The sequence below is a fragment of the Penicillium canescens genome (genome assembly GCF_028828765.1).
Source record: "Penicillium canescens strain IBT 15451 chromosome Unknown utg000002l_segment0_segment0, whole genome shotgun sequence".
Taxonomy (NCBI): Eukaryota; Fungi; Ascomycota; class Eurotiomycetes; order Eurotiales; family Aspergillaceae; genus Penicillium; species Penicillium canescens.
The window spans coordinates 689991-714621 of record NW_026703964.1 but is presented as its reverse complement, the minus strand read 5'-3'; the positions used below and the strand labels follow the sequence as shown (position 1 = coordinate 714621).

Here is a 24631-nt window from a genome sequence, read left to right as displayed (position 1 = left end):
ATATAGTTCTATAGTAGCTCCAACGGGAATTATATCGAAAGTTCGATGCATTTAACCGGTTGATGTGATGTCGCATAAAGTCCCGCTTGGTATAGCAGTCGGCCCGAGCTTGGGGAGAGCATATAGGCACGCACTACATATCAAGACAAAGATAGCATAAAGCGTGGCAATATCTACACCTCAGCCAAATACGCCGTGGAATTAACTCGCAGATAAACGCGATAAGGAATCAAGGTGCAGCTAATTCAAACCAAGTTCAAACCCCAGTCTTCATGCATTTACTGACATCTATGTGCCGAGTTCCTCGGAAATCCTCCCTGCAATCACTGCAAGTACTTCAATGCCACCATTTCCTCCCAACAAACCCAACCACCCACCGTCCACACCAATCTCAAGCTCCGCGGGGCAACGGTGAACACAGCTGATTTATAATCCCCAGTCCAACGCGTCTCCTAGCAAATTGCACGCGAATCAAACTCCCATACCCAACTCCCCGACCCTTCAGCCAAACGCACAACATGTCAAGCGCCCACCCAGACTTCGAGAAGACCCAAGCCGCGCGCCCAGATTGGCGCCAGGGTGCCGAAATTGTCTACACCAAGTCCCCAAACCCCACATGGAAGTACGGAGATGGAGCAAACGATAACGGCGAGAGCTTGAAGAAGAACCACGTCGAGATCGACCCCAATGCCGAAGGCCGGCCTGCAGTCTCCAACTATAAGCTCCTTATCTCGGGAATGGTGCCTCGGCCCATCGCCTTGGTTAGCACTCGATCAGCTGATGGCAAGTCTACGAACCTGGCACCTTTCAGTTACTCGCAGGTCGTCTGCCATGACCCCCACTCTTCGTCGTCGGGTTCTCGGGCTCTTTCGAGAAGGCAAAGGATACATTGAAGAACCTGGCCGAGACGAAGGAATGTGTTGTCAATATTATCTCAGAACACTTCATCGAGGCGGCTAATTCTACTTGTATCAATGCTCCATACGGTGTATCTGAGTGGGAGACCTCGGGACTGCACCAGGCTCCCAGCGCCGTGGTCAAGGCTGCCCGTGTTAAGGAGTCCGTGCTGTCGATTGAAGCTAAGCTTGTTGAAATCAAGGAGTTTGAGAGTCGCGCTACTCCTGGCAAGAAGTCTGGTTGTATGGCTATGGTTGAAGGTGTTCGCTTCTGGGTCAGAGATGATGCTATCAATGAGGAGAGGAGTGCTATCGACTTGAATGTTTTAAAGCCTGTTAGTCGGCTTGGTGGTATCACTTACGGTCGAACTACGGAGGTTATTGAGATTCCTCGGCCTCAGTACTAGAAGAATTGGGGTGACACCATTGATGTAAATATATCGCTGTATGTACCGGGTTTCAGGCCGCGGCCGCGACTTGCCTGATTGGGGTGCCGCCGCTTTAAGGGTGCTCAAGATCCATTGATGCTACCAAAGGCCTTCTTCCCATCTACATAGTTGATTCAGTGAACCGATACCTTTCGAGTTCATTTGGGTGTTGTGGCTTTAACAACAGCGCTGATACTGCGAGCAGTGTAGTCGATATTGAATTTGTTGAGCCCACTAAAGGCAAGAAATATGTCAGCTCGGCATTTGTTCCAAAGATATGCTCATCAAACATACGCGATAGATATTCTCCCAGAGTCCTGAAGATAAACATGGTGCTTGTTTCGGAGGAGAGTGACTTGTTCCACAGATAGTCCAACGTATCTAAAGAAAGTCAATAAGGTAAATCTCCTTGAGTTCGATGTTGGTAACTCTTACGAAAACATCCCGTTCTGTTCAGTGATATGCCGCCAGTCACCTGGTGTTCCCAATTTCTCCAATCCTTCCCTAAGCGCAATTCGACGATGCTTGAGTTGGTTTGCCATATCGCGCACTTCCTCCCGCCATTGGCGCTCCAAAACCTCATCTGATAAAACAGTTTCAATAATTTTGGACCCGAAGTCGGGAGGTGCGCCAGACTCAGCTCGTGCTAGTAGTCTCAGGTGCGTTTCGATTCTCTTTCCCACTTCCTCGCTCGGAACAAGAATGGAAAGAATCCCAACGCGTTCGCTGTAAAGCCCAAAGGATTTCCCGTACGTTGAGACAAAGACAAGCGGGATTTCGTGCTCGGCAAACAAACGAACTCCTTCAAGATCCGTGTCAATGTCTCCTGAGGCAAATCCGGGGTACGCAGCATCGAAGAATGCCAAATGACCACGCTGGGAGAAAATTGAAGCAAGCTCTCGCCATTGATCTGGTGATGGATCACATCCAGTTGGGTTCTGGGCTCCAGACTGGAGAAGGACAACGGATTGAGCTGGCAACAACTTGATGGCCTCTGCAAACGTCACAAAATCGAAGCTATTCGTCTTGCTGCTAAAATACGGCAGAACGCTGGGATTGATTCCCGCAGATTGAAATACGTAAGGATGGTTTACTGTGATTTGGTCAGCATTGCTTTTGTCTTTGTGATCAAGCGACGCCTTACACCAAGAATCGCTTGGAAGGAAGATCTCGGGGTTCCCAGTCTGCTTCCATGGTCCATAATGATTCTTCAACATAACTGCGCCGACATGGCATCCGCCACTTGCACCGAGTGTCTGTGTGGAAACTATCCTGATAAATAGACTCAGCTCTGGACTGACTGGTAAAGAAAATGTGCGTCCTCTTATACCTTTTCTCTCGCAACAGACGATGATCCGCCCCAAAGAGCAACTTGGCACTCAAGTCCCTATAATTCTGGGAACCTAGTGAGGAAGGGCGATACTCATGATGCCAATCAGGGTCATTGAATATTTTCGTCTTTGCCTGTGACATGAATAGCAAGGATTTAGTGATGCGCCGGTGTAGAATAGTGAACTTGGGAAGTTATACCTTTTTCACACTTGGTAACACATAGGCCTTCCCTTCGTTCGTTTTGTAGACGCCCACAAGGAGATCAGTTCTGTTGGGATCGGTATCGGCTCGGAACTGCGCAACGAGAGCTTCGAGGCCCTCTAAACATGTTCTTAATTCCGGTATATCAATTAACGTTATCAATTGTATCATTTACCTGTTCGACCCACTGGGACATCTTGGAAAGGATTGGCTGCTATGCTACCCATTTTTATTGCTGAGGGTGACTCGAGGAAATAGGTTACTATGTTCAACCTTATAAGTTACCTGCGGGGAAATAGATGGCTTCGAGTGATATGTTTCTAGGAGCACGCAATTGGCAACACGCCATTATGTCGCAATATGGGAAAGATGCCAAACACTTTGAGAGTAAATTGTTTCTCCATAACATTTATTTTCTCGCAAGTATCAGTGAATTTCGTGAAACTGGATTTAGTCATTCATAGGACTAGGACCTAGACCTGGGAAAGCTCGCGAGCCCTACGGGACCAGCTCGAGCGTAAAACCTAGGCCTATCACGAGCTTTTTCTAGGTGTAACTAGAGGCGAACTAGCTAGGATCGACCGCTTTATTAATTACGCCGGCCTTCTGTTGACGGGGCCACGGTCAAGAGTGCTAGGTGAGCGACTACATTCAGATAAAGCTAGCGTGGTGCATGTTATTGAGGTGACTGCTGACTTAGCTGCTCCCGTGCTTTACTTTGGTCCTGCGCAGTGAGTATATCTACATAGGTGACGCTCAGTGATAAGTCCTCTAGCTTACGAAATGGCCAGGTGATGCTCAGTGAGTGAGTTTGATGAGTATGTAATACTCAGGTGCGTGCTCATTTTACTCAGTGATTAAAAAGGGGCGAGGGGTAAGCACTAAAAGGAAAAGTGAAAGCCATTTCGCGTGGCCTAAAATCTGGTGTATATGTTTTCGGAGACTTTAGAGGTTGGTTTATAGATCGAACGGAGATATATATCTCATCTGCGCAAAGTTCATCCGCAAAATTCCATCTGCTTGATAATCATCTCACACTTATGTTTACTAGCGTCTCGTTTTTGCAGCTTGGCTTTTGCCTACTTTGAGTTAGAACTTTGGCTGAGCCCCACAGACCTGGAGCAATGCGGTGTTGAAGATCTAACCTGAAGTCGGCTAGAAGTATAGCGAGAAACAAGCCGACTCCAAACAGCACGAAATAATAAGCTACACTATAAAATGTTAGATCCGAAACTCTACTGCCCTGCAAACTGTTGATTAAAGTTGTTGCTCACCAAGCTCAGGTGGGGTCCTCCCAACCCGAAAGTGGCCGAGAACTACCTAAAAAGTAAGCTTGAATCCCTCCGTGCTGAGTAGATATCTCGCCGGAGGCCCAGTTTAGATAATCCTTCAGCGCTTGTAGCAAGTATTCGTGACAAATATCCGAAGTATACGATAGCTCCGATTAAAGCCGTGCGGAGGAGCGGGGTCGTTATCTCCAACTATAAATGGGAGGACAACTGCATATCGCTGCTCTCCGGCGAGAATCTTTGCAACTTCATCACCTTGACCCGAAGAACAGACAAAAAGAAGAGCGAATATGTCTGAAGAATACGAAACCTATGAGTTGGGAGACTGGGAGCTTCAGAGTGGACAGAAGATTGAAAATGCCCACATCGCATACAAGACTTTTGGTGATCCCAAGTCTCCAGCCATCGTCTATCCAAGTTGGTTCTCGGGAGGTAAGTACTATCCAAGACACTTCTATATTGCCCACGGTGTGGCTGAGTAAAGAGAAAACTGACACAACAGTATATAGCTATCTCCGACAACTTCTGGTTGATCGGCGAAGACAAGTTCCTCAATCCAAAGGACTTCTTTATTATTATCACCGCTTTGTTTGGCAATGGCCAATCCTCTTCCCCATCGAACCAGCCTGCCCCCGGTCCATTCCCGAAGGTCTCATTCTACGATAATGTCCGAGCGCAGCACGAGCTCGTGACCAAGCACTTCGGCATCACGCATTTGCGCGCTGTCGTGGGTTGGTCGATGGGTGGTGCTCAATCTTTCCAATGGGCGACTCAGTATCCGGAGTTTATGGATATTGTCATTCCCTTCTGCACGTCGGCGAAGACTTCGCTGCATAACCAGGTCTTTCTGGAGGGTGTGAAAAGCTCGCTTATTGCGGCGAAGAAGATTCGTTCTGCTGGGACGGGGGAGCTTGGGGTAAGAAATACTGCGGAGGCATTTACCTGGAGTGCCGAGGAGAAAGATGTTGGATTGAAGGCTATGGGTCGGGTCTATGCTGGATGGTAAGATGTCAGGAAATGTGGCTGTGTGTGATTCCTCTGACAAATCGGAACAGGGGCCTCAGCCAGGCATTTTATCGCCATAAGTTGCATGAAACTGCGCTCGGATACAAGAACCTTGAGGATTTCATGGTCAACTTTTGGGAGAAGTGGGCCTGTTCCAAAGGTATTGTTGGGTCCATTATGAACAGCCTCAAATATCTGACGCAATCTTCCTAGATCCTGAGAATCTGCTTGTCATGCTGCAAACCTGGCAAAATGGAGATGTCTCGCAGCAAGAGCCGTATAATGGTGACTTTGAAAAGGCCATGGCATCCATCAAAGCCAAGACTCTTGTTTTGCCGGGCAAGACTGATCTTTATTTCCCGTATGCTGGATTAGCCCCTTTTCAATTTGGACAAACTGACTGTTTTATCCGTTTAGGCCGGAGGACTCGGAGTATGAAGTTGCCTGTATGAAGCCCGGTGTTGGGACACTGGATATCTTCCCTTCGATCTGGGGTCGTAAGTCAACCTATATCCAAAATAAAGATTTAAGCAAGCTAATTCGCTATGCAGATTGGGCAGGCGGTCCGGGTGATAGCAAGGACGATGTTGAATGGCTTGACAAGAAGATGTCGCGATTCTTTGCTGACAATGGACCGAACGGTGTCGAGTCTCTCACTGAGAAGATCAAGAACATGCTAGGCTGATTGTGCGAATCATAATTTGGAATAGACCATGGTTCATGATGCAAAAATGTAGAGCGTAAACATCCCGGCTTGATCAGGCATACAAATCACGTGACAGCATGAGTAAGCGTGATCCAAGAAGCGCCGACGAACCTTGCATGTCGGCACAATCTCCTCGTCATTCCTTTCTTTACTCACTTTGGGTCGTATGCGCCGGACTAACTTTCTCAATCATTTTACTTTGAATTCTTCCTCAAGCGTCCCTTAATCTATTTCCGGAGCTCTTTTTCTTCGATCGTCACCGACCTTCCGAGATCAAATTTCCTACCTTCCCGCCGTCCTTTCCAAGCCTTTATACCAATCTTGATAATATTTACGATGACCGCACCACCAGTTCGCCAGTGGGGTGTCACTCCTCCGATTTCGACAGTCTTGCCGACCCAGGGCGAGCTTGCGGCGAACGACGATCTGATTGCGGAGCTCAAGGCTCAGAACAACTTCGAGCTCCCCACTGAGACAGAGAAAAGGTGTGTTCAAGTTTGGGAAAAGGAAGCTTGAAAGCTCCGAAACTGATGCCGGCACAGGCAACAAGTCCTCCAATTACTGCAGCGCGTCGCAGTAGAATTCGTGCAAGCGGTCAGTCGCAAGAAGGGCCTGTCAAATGCCGCCGTTGAGGCTTCCGGCGGTAAAATCTTCACATATGGAAGTTATCGCCTGGGTGTTTATGGACCAGGTAAGTTGCAATGCAAGATGAACACTGGATCTCGTTGTTTGGTTGACCTCGGTTACTGGCAGGATCCGATATCGATACCCTAGTGGTTGGACCGAAGCATGTCCTGATCGATGATTTTTTCTCCGACTTCCCTCCTATCCTCCAAAGAATGGCCAGCGAAGGTGCAATCGAGAAGATGACACCAGTGCCCGATGCCTTCGTTCCCATCATCAAACTTGAACTATGTGGAATCAGTATCGATTTGATTTTCGCGCGCCTTATTATCCCTGCTATCCCGATGAACCTGGACCTTAAGAACAATGATTATCTCCGAGGACTGGATGAGAGAGAAGTGCGGTCGCTGAATGGAACTCGTGTCACAGATGAGATTCTAGAGCTTGTTCCTCAGCAAAAAACCTTCCGTCTTGCATTGCGCGCTATCAAGCTTTGGGCTCAACGTAAGTGACTCATCGTCAATGTCATGTTATGATGTGATTGAGCTGACCATATGAAGGGCGAGCGATTTATTCCAACATTGTCGGTTTCCCCGGTGGTGTCGCGTGGGCTATGTTGGTGGCTCGAGTTTGCCAACTCTACCCTCAAGCCAGCGGATCTGTCATTGTGGGCAAGTTCTTCCGGATCATGAACAAGTGGAGCTGGCCCCAGCCCGTCTTACTGAAGCAGATTGAGGATGGCCCGCTTCAGATGAAAGTCTGGAACCCGAAGGTACGCATATGGCTCCCCTTTCTTCCGACAGTATGAACTGACAATATCAGATTTATCATGGCGATCGGTTCCATCTGATGCCCATCATCACTCCCGCATATCCGTCCATGTGTGCGACGCACAACATTAGTATGTCCACGAAGGCTGTCATCCTGAGGGAGCTCCAGCGAGGAGGAGATATAGTGGACAAGATCTTCATGAAACAGCTCTCGTGGAATGATCTGTTCACTCGCCATACATTCTTCACCAACGACTACAAGTATTATATCAGCATAACTGCCTCTAGCAGGACTAAGGAGGCCGAGTCAGCCTGGTCAGGTCTTGTCGAGTCCAAGCTGCGCCACCTTGTCGGAGCTCTTGACCGCAAGCCCATCATTGCAGTTGCCCACCCATTCCCCAAAGGCTTCGAAAGAATTCATACTATCGCCAACGAACAACAGATGGAAGCCGTTAAGAATGGATCTACACAGTATCAGGCTAAGGGCACCAAAACTGAGATGACTGATGAGACGAAGGATGCCGTTCACCAAGCCGCTATCCAAAACACCCTCGAGAATGCAGAGGTCCCAGAGCCAAGCGAAAGCCAGACGAAACCGGAAACCGATGGTCACACCGTCTACACTACTACGTATTATATCGGACTGGAATTGAAGCCTCTCGAACCAGGTAATGACTCCGCTACCGCTGTGTAATTTTTCTAACGCCTCCAGGTCAATCACGAGAGCTGGACATCTCCACCGATGCGAACATTTTCAAGTCCAATTGCACGTCGTGGACAGGGTTCCAGCCTGAGGTCATGGAATTAGCTGTCACTCATACTCGCAAGTAAGTCAATCGTAATCACTCCCAAATCCATGAACTCAACTAAACACCCACAGCTTCGATTTGCCAGACGATGTCTTCGAGCCCGGTGAGGTCAAGCCTGTTCGGCCGAAGAAGAAGGTCATCAAGAGGACGGAAGCAGCCGGCCAGAAACGGAACATCAGCCAGTTGGACGTAAGTGTACAGAAGAAAGCGAGACGAACCTGACTTGGCAAGAGACCAATCCTGGAATCCGCTATCCAACGTCCTACAAGACAATTTCCCAGGATTCCGACAACTAGGAAAGACTAATACCAACATTGATTTCCAGGGCTCGTCAGAAGTAAACGCGAAACGCCATGCCGCCACTCCAGCTTGAAGCACTCCCCGATCATACCTTGTCCTTATACACCACGCCGGGGCTGGTCCCCATTGAAATTGATAACAGAAACTGTCCGAACGTCGTTGAATTGCCAGAGGTCTCTGACCTGTGATCTTACAGTCCTACTCACAAGAAGTGATCATTTAACTCCGGGCCTGCGAGTTGCCATACGGTGAACCTCCCTAACCCTGAAGTACAAGGTTGGTTTTCTCTTCTCTGTCTTCTGCGTTGTTGCTGGATAAGCAACTAGATCTGAGACATGCCTTTTTCTTTGAGCAGTCCCTCGGGACATTTTCACATGGTGCATATCTACCTGCATCAGCTTTCTTATGTTCCATATCTCATCGGTGTAGTATTTCCTTGGTGCTACAGGCTGGCTTTTATCCGCTGTATGTATCCATTCGACATCTTGCAGATAGTTCAAATAGTTGAATGCAATGTGTCCTGCGGCATGCGGGCTACACTTAATCCACCAATATCATTTCTCAGTCTTCCAAAGGAATCACTGGGTAGAAGTGTGATCTGATGCGATATCTCTAAAAGACTTGTATAAACCGATCTTTGAACAACAAATTACCATTCAAATTGCTTGAACAGCCAATGGCTGATACGGCTCCTCCAATGATTCCATCTCCTCCCGCGACAACTGAACATCAAGAGCCTCAAGAGCCCCCTCAATCCGCTTCTCACTATTCAGCCCAACAATAGGACAAGCCCCCTTACGCAACAACCAAGCGATGGAAAGCGCCCACATCTCACACCCCTTCTTCCTAGCCAACTCCCCAACACGACGAACAATCTCCTCATTCTGCCCTCCAACAAACCACTTCTTAGTTTTCTCATCCTGGCCGGCTCGCGCAGAAAGCTCATTCCACGACCGAGCCAACAACCCACGCGCCAACGGACTCCACGGAATCAAGCCCACGCCCTCGGCTTCGCAGAATGGGTTCATTTCCCTCTCTTCTTCCCGATACAGTAGGTTATATAGTCCTTGCATACTAACAAAGGATGTCCAATGGTTCATCTTTGCTATATATTGCAAACGTGCGAATTCCCAGCAGTGCATACTCGACCCACCCAGGTATCGCACTTTCCCCATCTGAACCAGGTCATGAAGAGCGCGCATTATCTCTTCGGGAGGTGTTTCAGTGTCGAGTCTGTGCAGCTGCAGGACATCGATGTACTCTGTATTCAGTCGACGTAGGGATCCGTCCACGGCATCGAAGATGTGTTTTCGACTTAGGCCCATTTGATTCACCAGTGGGCCGTCGTTGACTGCTGGGTTTGGTCGTGCGTCTAGATCGTCTTCGAGGACAGGATAGTAGAGTTTTGTCATGATCACGACTCGGCTTCGTGGGATTGAGTATTTGGTAAGGGCTTTGCCAAGGATGGTTTCTGAGACTCCGTTCGAGTAGGTGTTTGCTGTGTCGAAGGTGTTGATTCCCATGTCGTAGGCCTTTTTTATCAGTGGGAGGGATTTCTCTTCGTCTAGTACCCAGGGTGAGCCTTCCCAGTTGGGATTGCCGTATGTCATGCAGCCTAGGATTATTCTTGAGACCTTGAGGCCGCTTTTTCCTAGGTGTTGGTATTCCATTTTGCGGGGAGATGATTGTTTAGTGTCGCTTGAAATCAAGCTTGAAGTTTGTATATTCATTTTAGGTTTGGCAAAGTAGGATTTCGGTTCTTCCAAGGTGGCTAGTTAAAATATTGGAGGTTATAAATGTCCGCCGAGTACTCGGACAGCTCTCCGCAACATAAGCAATCAATGCAAATACCCTCCAGGGCAAGGTAAGAACGCTAGTTTACCTGAGAAGGCACATCCTGTCGCTTCTGAAACCGTTTGTTTATCATACAAGACAACATAAACCACTTATAAATTCGTACCATTACTCGAAGGTCAAATATCAGTAGACATCATTCCGGGGAACGTGAATTCCCCAAAGTCCGCCAACAAAAAATCATCTACAGGTTCAACAAGTGCCTCCCCAGGGAAAGTGAATGAGCTCGGCGGCGGCATATGAGTAGACTTGTGAGTATAATCCATAGAGCCAATCGCGCGCCCAATTGACGAAGGTAAATGCCCATCCCCATGCAACACACTAACACACTCACGTAACTTCCTTGTTAAGCCAGGTGTCATTCTGCAAATTGGATGTTGTTGAACAGCGGGGATATCCTGGAATAGTTCAAGCACTTTCTGGATCAACTCAAAATTCTGACCAGGCGCAAATGATAGCTGGCCGTGGTAGTTCTGAGTTACCTCTAACAGGAAATGACCGGCGAAGGCAATCATGATATGGAAATAGTGTGGCATTCCAATGAGACTCTGTTGAAGATCCTCATTGAGAATCATTTCAAAAATTGCCACGGCGGCTTCGTGGGCCATACTGGCGGCTGTCAGGAAATATGGTGGTATAGTCTCACCGTCCAAGCCTTTGAACACCTGATGTCCGAGGTACAGCTTTCCAAAGTGGTAATGGAGCTGTAGGCCGCGTTTGGGAAAATCACCTATGCGTGGATCTGGCTTGAAAAGTGCGGAAAATTTGGTGAACCATCGATCTAGTTGGCGCGAATAGTGAACGATCTGGTTTGATAATGATTGTGGTACTCGGGTTTCTTGATCCGACCCAAGCAGGTCTCGGACTTGGCTCATTATCACCAGTAAGGAAACTTGGGATATTATCCGCACGTCACAGTCTGTCGTGTCTTCTCGAGCAAGAAATGTTTCTGCATTCAACGCAATTTCTTTATCGCTGCGGAGTAGCGGATCTCGATTGTGAAGAATAGAGAGGTGTTGATCAGAGATAAATGTTAGATACCAGAGTCTCACACGGTCTTGTAGTGCTGCAGTATCGTGTAGGGGCTGCGTAGTCCCATAATTGCCAGCTATCAGCCGATGATCTATTGGGACCGAGAGATGATCAAAGCTGCGATGAAGGCGCATGTCTGCTGCCCGACGGATGGCATCACTCGAGAGAATTCTCGAGGCATCTGACAACCAGAATGAACTTATGCATAACGCACGAATGTGTTCGATATTGTGCTTCTCAAACAGCGACCGGGACACCAGACGGCGAAATTCGCGATTGCATACTTCGTAGACACGTTGCGCTTGAGGATCTTGCAATGCTGATACTGTGCAGATAGCAGCAAACAACACTGGGGATGTTGTACGGATCTCTTGAATGCTTTGGTAGCCACTGCATATCCCATATAGATATGGATCCAGCCGTGCGATGTATCGTTCCACCAGAATCTCGGCGATTGTAGCAGTAATTATCCCTTTGCTGACAAGGTCTTGAGGCAGTGGGTTCTGCCTATGTCGTGTTGTACTCGGTGGCGTATTTTCCGAAGATCCTGGACTTCCTAGTTTGGCAATATCGAGATACGTATCGATGGGAGCGTGGACAGCAGACGGAGTATCCGGTGGAGATATCTCACAACCATCCAAGTCTTCATCATCTCGCTCTAGATCATGATTCTCACTTCTCTTCTCGCCTACCTCGACCGGATCCCTAGTTGATGAAGATAAAAGAGCTTTTGGTCGAGGAAGGTTGAGATACTGGCAGATGTTGTCTAGGGTTTCGTGAATCCCTGACACATCACTTTGTAGAACCTCGGTATTCCTGGAAAAGAATGAGCTTGGCTCCGATGGCTAGGATGAATGCAAGCAGCGGATTACTTACTTGACCTCCTCAACCAATGACTGCAGACTTTTGTTCAGAATACAGCTGAGATCTCGACGCCTACATCGCGTGCATGGTGGCCCATTGGTCATGTCACATTTGATCTATCCCTGTTAACCTCAATCCGTATCACGCTCGACTCATCACACACCTTCTGTTTCCTACATGCACCGCATGCTGTGATCTTCCGGGTAATCCCCGGCAAAACGTCAAGCACAGCTGGCTCCTTCGAGTAAGAAACATTTGAGGCCGGCAAGGTTTCCGGATCGTCGTCGGTCAAGGTCCGCTTGCGCTTCACCATCATTTCACTAGAGAGTAATCAAGGAACACAAAGACAAGAAGGCACCGGTGAATACCCCGAGTTTATGAATGGAGAAGCGGGGGAGCCCTGTGCCCCGGATTGACGAAATAACCTCAATTTCATTCGCTGAGACGTTCTTTGTCCAGTTCAGAAAATGCAGATCGCTTCATTCCCGGGACAATTCCCCATAGCTGCTTTGATTGGGGCAATCCCCTCATCTACGGCTCATCGGTGGAAAAGACTCCGGAAACCCGCCGATCTCGGACACTCGCCGAGTTACTATGAGGGACTTGCCCTATCGCGTATTTCATTAAGTATAAGGAAAAACAGACAGCCGTATTCGCACGTATTAAGCTTTTGTACAAGGATCTAATTACACCATGACTTCTACCATTGCGAAGAAAGCTACCTTCATTCCACCGGGGATCTACTGTCCGGTCATCTCGCTCTATAAACCAACACCCCGACAGGAAATCGATTACGACGCGTCATACAAATTCTTCTCGTACCTCATCCGCGGTGGTGTCGATGGCCTAGTACTTGCTGGAACTACTGCTGAAGCAGTTTTATTGTCTGCGGAAGAAAGGAAAGAATTGGTCAAAATTGCCAGGAAAACAGCCGTGGATCTCGGTCGCCCAGACTTCCCTGTTGTCGCGGGAATCAGCGGCCAATCCACAAATGAGTCGATCAGACTGGCAGAGGATGCACTGAGTGCGGGCGCAAGTTTTGGATTGCTGCTCCCGCCGAGCTATTGGGCCAAGGCAGTTACCAAGGATGCTATTGTTGGGTTCTACCGAGATGTCGCTGATGCGACAACATTACCCATTGTTATCTACAGTGTAAGTCTCTCAATTTGCTGTTGGTTAAACCATTCGTCTAATGCGAAACAGTTCCCCGCAATGTGTAACGGCATTGATATGAATTCCGACACATTATCCGAACTCGCCCAGCATCCGAATATTGTTGGGGTGAAATTGACCTGCGGAAATGCTGGAAAAGTGACCAGACTCACCCAGGAGTATACCCATGAGCAGTTCGCCGTCTATGCTGGATCATCAGACTGGCTTATTCCTTGTCTTGCTGGTGGCGGGGGTGGTTGCGTTACTGGGATTGCCAATGTGTTCCCTAAATGTGTTGCGCAACTCTACTCCTTGTGGAATCAAGGGAAGACCAAGGAAGCGAGCGAATTACAAGGCCTGGTCGCTCAAGCGGAAAAGGCATGCAAGGAAGGTATTGCAGCCACTAAGTTTGGTACTGCTCATTTTGCTGGACCGCTGGCTAGTATAACCGATCTGAAGGCTTTTTGGCCTCGGAAGCCATATGCTCCTTGTGGAGAGGAGAAGTCGGCTTGGGTGGTGAAGGTGATGCAACATCTAGTAGAGGTAGAGCAGAGTTTGCCGGATGGAGTTTAGAAATTTAAGATATAGACATACCCTTCTTATTGAACGAAATTTGCAAATAAAATCCTAATGAGCCAGTGAAAAGTATCTCGCATACATACCTCTTGGTCCGTTCATTATCAGCGTTCCTTTGGCCCTGTATAGTACCAGACACCCTTCTGACTTGTTTACTGAATAGTGCTACATTTAATATAAGACAATGCGACACTAACAGCGTAGAGAATGGTCAATTCTATATATTGGACAAGAATAGATGTACAAGCTCATGCCTCGAAAAAGTCTTCTCGCAACTGCATATACTTTATCCGCTGCCTCCAAAAAGTAAATGCGACATGGATAGTCCTGTTACCTTCCACCAGAATACTAGGATAAGACAACTCACGATTGAGCTTCTCCTCACTATTGTTAGTCAGGCAATACCCATCTCCCTCCTCTAGGGTCTTCCATTTCCAGGTAGCACCATTATCGTCACTCCAAGCAACAGACAACGGGGCCCTAGGCGCTCCCCAAAACGCCTCCTTCCCATGCTTGGTAGCCTGATTAGCTCTTGTGTCGGTTCCGTCACTGATATCATCATAGAGACCATTCCTCCGACCGAGAGCGTCCTGCTTTGACGAGTGGTTATACACCAGAACTACCCGACCCGATGGAAGGACGTCAAAACAGATACCTGCGTTCGGGTTCGGGAGGACAGTCTGCTTAGGCTCAATCCAGTCCAATCCATCTGAAGAAGTAGATAGGTAGACGCAGTCCGCCCACCGGCTTCGGAAGAGTCCGAGATAGGACCCATTCTTCAGTCGTTGAATGTTCATATGTACACACCCATAGCTGTTTGGGATCTCCTTCTCGATCCAGGTCTGGCCCTCATCCTTTGATACCCGAATACAGGATATATCATCACTCCCTAGCCATCGTGTATCTGGCTCAGCGCGGCATTTGAAGATGGGGACAACCCATGCTCCATCGTGTAGTACGACGACAGGTTGGCGGATGAAGGTGCCCGGGTCACTAAAAAGGACGGCTGGCTCTGACCAAGTAGTACCGCTGTCGACGGAGATCAACTGTTTGACGATAGCCGAGTCTTGGTTCCCCGCATCTTGGGAAGTGTACAACAGTCGAATTTCTCCATTCGAGGGACTACGGAAGAGGACGGGGTTTTGTTCGCTGCGTGTGCGGTCGTGCGTCATTTTCACTGCCTCTGTCCAGGAACTATGTCCTGCTGGAAGACAGGACATATAAATGCAGATATCAGGTCGACCTTCAATGCTTCCGCCAAACCAGGCGCAGAGTAGGTCACCATTTGGGAGCTGGAGGAGGTTGGAAGCATGGCATTGTGAAGTGAGAGCGGGGATGTAGGCTTCAGAGTAGCTGTAGGGTCGGGTTGGTGATTGTTGAAGGGTTGGATCAAATTTTGGCCCTTCAAGCAGAGTCGTGGTAGTTGCCATCGTTACTAGCTGTGATCAAAGGGCAGTGTAGATGCTTGAAACTGTCGGACGACAGCTGGCAAATATTTTATGACCCTTATCTTATCTGTATAGTTTTTCGCCCGTGGCCCAAATGCGAAAGATGATCCCATCCATCGGCTTGCTCCCCGAGATGCAGTTTTGAGGCTAAATTCCGGGGGACAGTCCGAATCCGATGCTTCCACTCCACTCCCCCACTTCCCCATGGGGAACGCAAGGTGGAGGTCTCGGCATGCATAGCTACATTCCTGACGTAGGAAATCCTAGTGGCGTGTTTGGCTGGACACAAATTAACGTTGTCTATATATTGACCCGCACCTCTATCCCGCCATTCGCGGTTTTTTTTTTTCTCGATCCCTACGAGGAATCCTCAGAGGCCTGTGATATATTTCAAATCATCGACGATTGTTGAGAATACCCTCCGAAGCTACCATGGCGGGAGGAACAAGCATTTGGTTTAGCAGCGAGGCGAAGACTGATCCGAAGGAGATTTTCAATCTTCGCCTTCTCTATCTGCTCGTTGCCGTTGCCTGGGGAGGATCCTTCTATGGATTTGACACAGGAAACATAGGGGGGAATATTGACGCTTCCGTCCTTCAGAAATGCATTCGGTTTGAACAACGTATCTCAAGCCGTGGAAGATGACCGCAAGGTAAGTTGACCTTCCCCACTGGAAGCTTTCTTTGATGGATGATTGACAATTTACAGGGAACAATCGCCTCCATGCTTGCAGCAGGTGGATCAGCTGGTGCCCTACTTGCTGCGCCAACGTCGGACTATTTCGGTAGAAAATGGTCAGTCTTTGGCTGGGGCATCGTTTTTGTGATTGGTGCGGTAATGCAAATGATTGCCGATTATGAAGTGCTCCTTGCTGGACGATTCATTGCAGGCATGGGAGTCGGTGCATCTTCAATGCTCACTCCCCAATTTCTGGCAGAGAACTCGCCCAAATCTGTGCGAGGATCGATGACTGCAACATACAATCTGATGATTGTGACCTCACTCATGTTGGCGTTCTGGGTAAACTACGGCGTTGCGAAGTGGTCTTTCCCAGGTGTTGAGTATGACGACGCCCAATGGAGATCGGCGATGGGGATTCAGATCATTCCTGGTGCCTTGCTCTGCCTGATGGTTCCGTTCGTTCCAGAGACTCCGCGATATTTGATCAATCATGGCAAGGCCGAGCAAGGCCTGAAGAATATTTGTAAATTGCGGAAACTTCCTGCCGATCATGAATATGTGCAGACTGAGTTCCGTGAGATCGAGGCTCAGGTTCGACATGAGCAGGAGTGCTTCGTGGGACATAACTATTGGGTTGTATTCAAGGACATCTTTACATCGAAGAGCAACTTCCAGCGCTTCTTCTTGTCGATTATGTTATTCCTCTTCCACAAATTCACGGGTACTGACTCCTTGAACGTGGGTTCCCTTCATTCTTCCTACTTGGTAGTCCTATGGCTAACGTGGCTCTCAGTACTACGCACCGGAGATTTTTGCCTTGATTGGAGTCAAGAGTGGCTCCTCCAGCTTACTTACCACCGGTGTATATGGAGTGGTGAAGACGGTTGTCACGATTATCTACGTGGGATACCTTGTTGATCGCATCGGTCGTCGGATTCCCCTTCTTATTGGAGCAACGCTTCAAGCCACAGCCATGCTATATCTTGCATTATACCTTCGCTTCACTGATACCACCGCGGATAGTGTAGGCGGGACTCCTGCCGGAGGTATTGTTGGGATTGTTTGGATATATATCTACGCGTTTGGATGGTCTTTCGGCCACTCTGTCGCTTGCTACGTGGTCGCAGCTGAAGTGTTCCCAACCAGAATTGTGAGTTTTCACCAAATCTCATCTCAGTAAAAAGAATACTAACAGAAATAGCGATCATTCTGCATGGCTATATGTTTCTTTATCAACTGGATCGTCGACTACGGCATTACGCGAGCCACACCAAACATGATCACTGAAATGGGCTGGGGTGTATTCCTATTATATGCAATGCTCACGTATCTGGGGGTTGTATTTGTATTTTTTTGTCTGCCAGAGATGAAAGGTCGGTCGATGGAGAGTATGGACGATTTATTCGAGCGCCCATTGTGGACCATGTGGAAGCATGCGTACCCCACCGAGGAGGAGAAGATGAGACGCGATGTCCGAGAGGAGATGAACAGCAAGATTCAAGCTGTCAGGGACGATGGAAAGAATCATCGCGCCGAGCATGTGGAGACTGCTTAGTTTGACGCATAGTTAATCATCTGCCTAATATGAGACGAGATATGAACATTGCAGTAACCTAAAAAGTCTTTCGACGTTTTGCTTCATTAGTCGTAGGATGCGGTATCATTCCGAGAGGTCGGAGGTGTTGCGAGTGCATCGACTTCCGGCTTTCTCTCCGCTGTCTGGCTTAAACGGAGAGCTCCAGTGGTTGCGCGCTATACCCCGCAAGAGCTTGATAAAGCTAATGTAGTTTCCTGTGTCACGATCATAGGAAATTGAAACACAATTCACCATGGCAGGACTTCAGAACAAAGCGTTCACCTTGAACACGGGAGCCAAAATTCCTGCAATTGGCTTTGGAACATGGAAGGCTGGCCCTGGCGAAGCGGCAGCGGCTGTGAAAGCTGCGTTCAAAGCCGGCTATAGACACTTTGTAAGTCTTTTCCCCTCTCATTATCTTACTGCATTCAAGCTGACGTGTGATGTGGATCTCAGGACTGCGCACCGTTATGTGCGTTTCTATTAAGCTAGCCCTCACTCTTACACAACTAACATACGAATATAGATGGAAATGAAGCCGAAATCGGACAAGTGTTCAAGGAAACCGACGTCCCCCGAGAAGAATACTTCGTAACAACTAAGCTGTGAGCTACACTCCATGAGCACAAAGGAATCTATTCAAAGCTGATATTTCTACCCGAATCATAGCTGGTCCTCCGATCACCGCCGCATTACGTCCGCCCTCCAAAAGTCCTTAGACGACCTGTGTCTAGACTACGTCGATCTTTACATGATGCACTGGCCCGTAACGCTACCCACCGCATCGCCAGGAACATACGGCAAGGAAGACCGTACCACACACGACCCAGACTGGGACTTCACAGATACGTGGCGCGAAATGGAGAAGCTGCTAGCAACCGGGAAAGTCCGGGCGATTGGTGTTGCGAACTTCTCGACCGTGAACCTTGAAAAATTACTCAAGAGCTGTAACACTGTTCCTGCCGTGAATCAAACGGAGATTCAGCCCTTGCTTCCTCAGAAGAAACTGAATGCTCTCTGCGCTGATAAAGGCATCCATCAAACTGCTTTTGGGCCGCTTGGAGGTAGTGGAAGTACGCTTCACACAGATCCCATTGTGAGTGGTATTGCAGACAGGAGAGCATGTAGCTCTGGGAATGTGCTGTTAAGCTGGGGTGTGAAGAAAGGTTGGAGTGTGATTCCAAAGAGCGTCAAACCGACGCGTATCGTGGGGAATCTGCAAAAGTGTTTCGTGATGGACGATCAAGAGGTGGCGCAAATTGATCAGTTAGTCAACACGCTTGGAGAGAAGCGATTCAATCGGCCTAACTGGGGGGCCGTGATCTTCCACGATGATCGAGAAAATGTGCAATGCGAAAATTGAGACATCCATACGAGCGAAAAGCTAAATACGAGACAGGTGTGTGTGTTTGATCAAATGTAACATGAAAGCTATATGTTATTCCCACTACCCCTTAATGAATTCGTGCCTCAATTAATTTGGTTAAGATCTCGTAGTTTTGTTAAAAGAACACCCAGGAAGATCTTGAAAATATCATGGGAAGTGATATGGGCATGTTTGCCTCAGTATTCAGATCTTGTGATTTGCTAGCCCTAGGTTATATGACTATTTGATCTGCTGTTTCTTCCTAGAGAATAATCATTCTCTTCTTCTCTCCTGTCGTCTCGGGGTCTTCCGCTGTCAATAAGTTTAAAGGGAACAGAGTTAACGGCTTCTATTTTCGCCTGTGGCTATAATAAAGAGACATCCTTCCTGCGACCATCATTTATTCTTACCTACCTCTAACTTTTTGACTTGCCTCTTACTCTCCCATCTACCACTTTTCTAAGCACTCTTTGACTCTGCCAACCGAGGAATTGGATATCCTTGTCCAATGAAACGCCAGACACGCCAGACAAAGTACGTTCTGAGATCTATTTGTGATAATTCTTTACTTACTCATACGATTGCCTGAACAGATTAGAATTTGAACAGTCCGAATAGCTCAAAGATGGTGATCTTTTAGAAACTTCCATTTTTCAAATTTTTCTCGTCATGAATTTACGCAATTTCAGCTTCAATGATCATCTCATACTCCTGAGGATCAGGCCAAAAGTTGACAATCTTCAACCCAGCATCAGTCAACAGCCTCGTCCACGCATCTTGTGTACGCTCAGAAGCGGATAGCAACGACATCATCTCCACATCCATCGTGGTCTGGCTAATACTAGCTCCAGTAGGCGGAAGAACGATATCATAGATAAAAAGCTTTGAGTAGCCTTTGACCATTGCATCTCTAGTATTCTCCAGCAATTGTTTGGCCTTATCATCTGGCCAATCGTGAAGAACAGCGTGCATAAAGTAAGCACGGCTCCCTATGACTTAAATGTTAATAGATGAACTTGATGCGTACGTTTCAGTCTCTCTCACCCTTGACAGGCTGTGGTAAGAAGAAGTCATGATTCATTGCCGTGATCTTCTCGTCAACCTGTGCCTTGGCAATAACCTCCGGAAGGTCCTGCAGAACTAGTGCCCCAGCGGGAATGTCAGGATGCTTGGCAAGGACGTGTGAGATGTCGATTCCGGTATTTCCACCAACATCAACCACTAGCGGGGAGCCATCTCCCAGCTTGGCATTTTCAAGCAGACGAGTTGTATCGTACACTTTGGTCCAGGGGGTCTTCCATGCTGTCCAGGCTTCCATATGGCCGGTAAAGGCCTCAAGGCAATCGGGACTTTTCTGCAGTCTTTCAAAGAAGTTAAGGCCATCCGGATCGCTGGCCGAGTGATTGTTCACATTGACGTCAGTAGGCTCCTTGTAGGAGATTTGGGCTAGATATGCGGGCAGATTGTGACCAGCAGCAATATATTGGTTTGTTCTGGTGTACCTGTGAGTATGATGACTAGATTTAAGTGGCGGATCGTACGCACGCTGCTTGAATGGATGCTCGAACCTTGGTACTTTCCTCACCGATGGCGTATGAAAACGGGGTTGGTTTGAATGTGTCTTCCAATGTCTCCTCAATGACATTGAATGCCGCTAGCAAACGGAACAACCGACCTGTATCCAAGATGTCAGTCAAAAGGAGCGAAGTTTATCTGGGATGATGGCTTACGGAGCAAGTTTGTGTCCACAATTGGACTGGTAAGTTCCACTAGCTCGTCGATGGTCTTCTTGCCACCTCCCACCATAGTCCAGGATTTCCACAGGCCTACATCAATGCAAGTTTGTAAAGCAGCAAAAACGGCAGGGTGTTCAAAACAGAATCCCCAAGCGCGTTCGTAAGGCGTTTCAACCCTGGCAAGTAGGCGGCGAGCTGCTGCACGTACTTTGAGGCGTTCTACCTCGTTTCCGCTAAATACCTCAGGCTCCACTGCATCGAGAGAGGTGATAATTTGGTCGGTGTCAGATAGTACTTTGGAAGGCATTTCGGACTGTTCAGATCGAGCTTCGGCTGGACACAACACGTTTGTGACAGGTATAGGAGAGTGGATAAAAAGATCATGCAAGACCCGAGCAACATGCAGGCTACGGCACAAAGCTTTATATACATGAAGACGACATGGCACTAAGGGCTGCCACATGGTGAGCGAAAAATCACAGGAATTATCCTTCGACCAGCAGCGCCAATGGATTGGCAATTGCCCAGTTAGAACATGAAGCCAGATATAATGTGGATTCGAAGATTAAAACCCCTCACCACTAATGCAGTATCAATGCGCAGCACTCGCCCTTAACTAGTAGCGCTCTAAAGGTTTGAGGCGCCAGAACGCCAAGGTCTGAACGTGCCGTACAGTTTAGCCGTTCGATCGCTCGCCCGTTCAATCCGGCTTCAATTCCGCCATCCGAAGTGGGGAAATTGGTCGAAATTGTCGAGCGGCATTGTGCTGCTTTGACGACCTGTGAATGCATCTTTTCGGAGATTGGCATGTCATACTGTAGAATATTTTGATATATCAGTTTTCTCGTCTCCCACGAAGCAACTTTGTTAGCCATCTTTCTGATCGACATACCAATCTGCGTGTTAAGGATGGACCAACTACCTACATCCATTCTACGTTGATGTGTTCAAGCTACACTGATTTGTTCACTTGACAACATGTTATCCTCCCGCAAAGGCTCGAAACCAGCCCGCTCCAAGCGCGGGATAACGCTGTTCGCGTATATGGACGTAGAGCAATTTTGGAAAGGAAGACGGATGTTTCAAATCCCAGAACCTTGTTTTTCGATATGGATTTTATCTATCACTTTTGTGTTTTACGTCTTTGTCTGACAGCTGGCACCAAACCAAATGTGGACATCACCCCGACTCCAGAGCGGAGAATTTCTCCACATTATCTCTCCATGAGCCTTACAGATATGATAATGTTTCCCATTGCATATGATTGATAGTTCACACCCAAGCGAAGGGGACCTGTACGTTGTCAACTATGTTAAGGAATAATCGCTGTCTATTCTGGCTACGCCACTGCAGATCCACATAACCGGGGAAGCGGGAACATGAAGGCATCCAAAGAGACAGCTCGTGCTCTTTGCGCTAGGTGGAATCGGCAACGAGTCTGGGCTCCAGCGGATTTAGACTGTCCCAGTTTTATTGCCCCCGGCCGTTGGGTGACAGCGGCCAACGAGGTTGTCTTTACTCTATCATCATTGATGGCTTACCCCAAATAGTGGTGCGTTCGCATGTATCCCGGTACCTTGGTCAAGGACTCGATGGTTCATCTCCCAAAAGGACTATCTTCCGCTCTTGGACGTCTTTTAATGGTGAAGGACAAATAACCTACAGCTCATTCTCTACGTGAGTTGCATTTCTGGAAATACTAGTGACTCTCGCATGCACCCCACCCAGCGACCAATGGCAATTCACTGCCTCTGAAGTAACCTCCGGCCGTTATCTGTCAGAAAAGCCGTCCGCTGTGGTCCCGCATCTTACTATATTGAGCAGTAGCTTAATTGCCGGTCCACATTTGTATATTTTCCGTCCAATATGCTGACAGGGTCTATAGGATCATCATGGTTGATATGACCTATCAATATTTTCCCGGACTTACTCGTGTGGGGCTGTCACTCGGATACGGTCGAGGCTTACCCGCCTAAAACTATACACAAATGGATATCCCGAGCCCGTAGGACGCCCCTGAGAGCCCGACATGTGCCAGTGGGTGTTTCATATGCCACCCTACAGGTCACAATTCTAAAATCCTAATCTCCCGTAGGTTTAATTCTCTCATCGGTAGCATGTGAGGCTTAATGAAGGGCATAATGATCACGTCCTAGCGTACCTTGCTCCGAGTCGGGAGCAAGAGATAACGGTAACCAAGTTACACATCATAAACACTTTCATACTAATACGGTCAACCTCATACTCCTGGAAGAATTGGAGCTCCTCAGCTTTAATCATCTCAATGATCATTGTACTGAATTTGTGAATTCAAGACGGTCATATTCAACATGGGTGTTTACGGCGGTCTAGGACCTATGACAAATGCAGTTCTTTGGGTTCACGTCGTTATATTTGCTGTCTTTGTGGGGCTAAGGCTCTATACACGAAAATGTATCTTGAACGCTGTCGGTGCCGATGATTATCTGGGCATTCTTTCGCTGGTGAGCGATTCGTATGTTCCGTTTAATGCCAAAGGCTGACTCCAAATAGATTCTGCAAATTGCTTACACGGCTTTAGTTACCGAGGCAAGTCGCTACGGCCTTGGGCAAAAGCTTGCTGATGTCGGGGACCCAGCGATCTACTTTACAGCAGTCAAGTATGAGCTGTTCAGCCAAGTGGCCGGGATAATGGTCATTGGGGTAGGAAAAGCTGCTGTGGGAATGTTTCTCCTTCGCATCGTTCGGAACCACATCCAGATTTGGTTCATTCGGGTCTGCCTTGCAATCACTGCTTTTATCACTGTTTTTGCCAGTATCACGGTGATCGTGCAATGTACCCCGGTCGAAAGGAGCTGGAACCCAACTGTCAAGGGAACATGCTGGCTGGACTTTTCTAAGGTTGGCTACACTGTTGGCTGTGAGTAACATACAACTCCGCGCAAAACGGATTTAGAATGCTAACCACAACTTTTTCCAGCGTGGTTTGTCGCCGCCGACTTCTCTTTCGCGATTCTCCCATGGTTCGTTGTCTGGGATCTCAACATGAAACAAAAAGAGAAAATCACAGTGGCTTTAGGTCTTAGCCTTGGAGTCTTGTAAGTCCGGAACTACCACATTTTTGGGAATCTTCCTGACGGATATAATTCAGCGCTGGAGTCTGTGGAATTGTCCGCACCGTGGCTCTGTCGGGGCTCAACGCGTCAGAGTACATATGTTAGTGGCCTCCAAACTGTTCTCAATAAACACAACTGACCATCCCAAGATGATACTGTACCAATGCTTATCTGGTCCGCAACTGAGAGTACCGTGACTATTATGTGCTCTACAATCCCTGTTCTTCGACCTCTCTACATTCGCGTCAGATATGGGAAGGATGGCAAAGACAGCAGCACCCCTGGTAACTCTTCCTACAAATTGCCCTTGTATGGAAGTGGCCGGAAGTACGGCATACTTTCGCTCCCCGGCCCTGGCTCCTCTATTGTTGAACAGAAGAGTGGCACATACCAAAGTACCATTATGAAGCACCAAAAAAGCAACACTAGCGACGAAACCATTCTTCGTGGGGCTGCTGGCATTGAGAGGATGGACGAAATATCGGTCACCTATGAGCCATATGGTAAAAAGTTCTAAGAAACGCGTTATCGTATCAATTGTACTGGGAGGGACATAACTGTTTCTTTTCTTTTCCTTTCTTTTTTATTATGTACATTTGCTGATGACTACGCATGGTTTCGAAGCTCATAGTGTTCGCTTATGAACAGCGACAGCGTCTCCCAGGGTTCAACACTCCCATACATGCATACCGTTTTGTGTAGTGTCACACTTCCTTTTCGTCACCGCAACTGACTCCGGGTACATGTGTCTATCATGAAATCATGTATCTGAATGCAATTAGCACCGTACGCGTTGCAATACGATAACGGAAGCATTTGATTGATAGTGAGCAAACACATAAAGTTTCAAGCTGGTACATGAAGTATTGAAGCAGAGATATGTAATCTTAG

General features: G+C 47.9%; 12 protein-coding genes across 12 annotated transcripts; 7 read left to right on the top strand and 5 right to left on the bottom strand.

Moving 5' to 3' along the window:
• Nucleotides 1-518: 518 nt before the first annotated feature.
• N7446_001454 (flavin reductase family protein) lies at nt 519-1303 on the top strand (the record flags this gene model as incomplete). Its single annotated transcript, XM_058510203.1, has 2 exons — nt 519-824; nt 878-1303. 2 exons carry the CDS (start codon nt 519-521, stop codon nt 1301-1303), a joined length of 732 nt encoding a protein of 243 aa, XP_058375739.1.
• Nucleotides 1304-1482: 179 nt separating this feature from the next.
• Nucleotides 1483-3084, bottom strand: N7446_001453 (uncharacterized protein; the record flags this gene model as incomplete). The annotated part of the gene is made up of 7 exons (XM_058510202.1): nt 1483-1558; nt 1619-1705; nt 1760-2417; nt 2469-2596; nt 2655-2788; nt 2855-2976; nt 3033-3084. The coding sequence occupies 7 exons, from the start codon at nt 3082-3084 to the stop codon at nt 1483-1485; spliced, it is 1257 nt and encodes a 418-aa protein (XP_058375738.1).
• A 1352-nt stretch (nt 3085-4436) lies between these two features.
• Nucleotides 4437-5836, top strand: N7446_001452 (homoserine acetyltransferase family protein; the record flags this gene model as incomplete). The annotated part of the gene is made up of 6 exons (XM_058510201.1): nt 4437-4578; nt 4656-5148; nt 5202-5311; nt 5365-5512; nt 5569-5648; nt 5703-5836. The coding sequence occupies 6 exons, from the start codon at nt 4437-4439 to the stop codon at nt 5834-5836; spliced, it is 1107 nt and encodes a 368-aa protein (XP_058375737.1).
• A 357-nt stretch (nt 5837-6193) lies between these two features.
• On the top strand, nt 6194-8433 carry N7446_001451 (polynucleotide adenylyltransferase; the record flags this gene model as incomplete). The annotated part of the gene is made up of 8 exons (XM_058510200.1): nt 6194-6342; nt 6400-6548; nt 6611-6985; nt 7042-7253; nt 7304-7919; nt 7964-8078; nt 8132-8249; nt 8386-8433. 8 exons carry the CDS (start codon nt 6194-6196, stop codon nt 8431-8433), a joined length of 1782 nt encoding a protein of 593 aa, XP_058375736.1.
• A 583-nt stretch (nt 8434-9016) lies between these two features.
• N7446_001450 (aldo/keto reductase) lies at nt 9017-10030 on the bottom strand (the record flags this gene model as incomplete). Its single annotated transcript, XM_058510199.1, has 1 exon — nt 9017-10030. One exon carries the CDS (start codon nt 10028-10030, stop codon nt 9017-9019), a length of 1014 nt encoding a protein of 337 aa, XP_058375735.1.
• A 303-nt stretch (nt 10031-10333) lies between these two features.
• On the bottom strand, nt 10334-12426 carry N7446_001449 (uncharacterized protein; the record flags this gene model as incomplete). Its single annotated transcript, XM_058510198.1, has 3 exons — nt 10334-12062; nt 12123-12226; nt 12274-12426. 3 exons carry the CDS (start codon nt 12424-12426, stop codon nt 10334-10336), a joined length of 1986 nt encoding a protein of 661 aa, XP_058375734.1.
• Nucleotides 12427-12803: 377 nt separating this feature from the next.
• N7446_001448 (dihydrodipicolinate synthase family protein) lies at nt 12804-13835 on the top strand (the record flags this gene model as incomplete). The annotated part of the gene is made up of 2 exons (XM_058510197.1): nt 12804-13262; nt 13314-13835. 2 exons carry the CDS (start codon nt 12804-12806, stop codon nt 13833-13835), a joined length of 981 nt encoding a protein of 326 aa, XP_058375733.1.
• A 251-nt stretch (nt 13836-14086) lies between these two features.
• Nucleotides 14087-15268, bottom strand: N7446_001447 (sialidase family protein; the record flags this gene model as incomplete). The annotated part of the gene is made up of 1 exon (XM_058510196.1): nt 14087-15268. The coding sequence occupies one exon, from the start codon at nt 15266-15268 to the stop codon at nt 14087-14089; it is 1182 nt and encodes a 393-aa protein (XP_058375732.1).
• A 450-nt stretch (nt 15269-15718) lies between these two features.
• On the top strand, nt 15719-17522 carry N7446_001446 (sugar porter family MFS transporter; the record flags this gene model as incomplete). The annotated part of the gene is given in 5 exon segments (XM_058510195.1): nt 15719-15908; nt 15919-15938; nt 15995-16705; nt 16761-17117; nt 17169-17522. The coding sequence occupies 5 exon segments, from the start codon at nt 15719-15721 to the stop codon at nt 17520-17522; spliced, it is 1632 nt and encodes a 543-aa protein (XP_058375731.1).
• A 274-nt stretch (nt 17523-17796) lies between these two features.
• On the top strand, nt 17797-18906 carry N7446_001445 (uncharacterized protein; the record flags this gene model as incomplete). Its single annotated transcript, XM_058510194.1, has 4 exons — nt 17797-17937; nt 18000-18015; nt 18070-18148; nt 18213-18906. 4 exons carry the CDS (start codon nt 17797-17799, stop codon nt 18904-18906), a joined length of 930 nt encoding a protein of 309 aa, XP_058375730.1.
• Nucleotides 18907-19584: 678 nt separating this feature from the next.
• Nucleotides 19585-20952, bottom strand: N7446_001444 (uncharacterized protein; the record flags this gene model as incomplete). The annotated part of the gene is made up of 4 exons (XM_058510193.1): nt 19585-19898; nt 19954-20402; nt 20455-20584; nt 20640-20952. 4 exons carry the CDS (start codon nt 20950-20952, stop codon nt 19585-19587), a joined length of 1206 nt encoding a protein of 401 aa, XP_058375729.1.
• A 2023-nt stretch (nt 20953-22975) lies between these two features.
• N7446_001443 (uncharacterized protein) lies at nt 22976-24257 on the top strand (the record flags this gene model as incomplete). The annotated part of the gene is made up of 5 exons (XM_058510192.1): nt 22976-23128; nt 23178-23544; nt 23605-23722; nt 23776-23840; nt 23890-24257. 5 exons carry the CDS (start codon nt 22976-22978, stop codon nt 24255-24257), a joined length of 1071 nt encoding a protein of 356 aa, XP_058375728.1.
• Between the last annotated feature and the right edge of the window lie 374 nt (nt 24258-24631).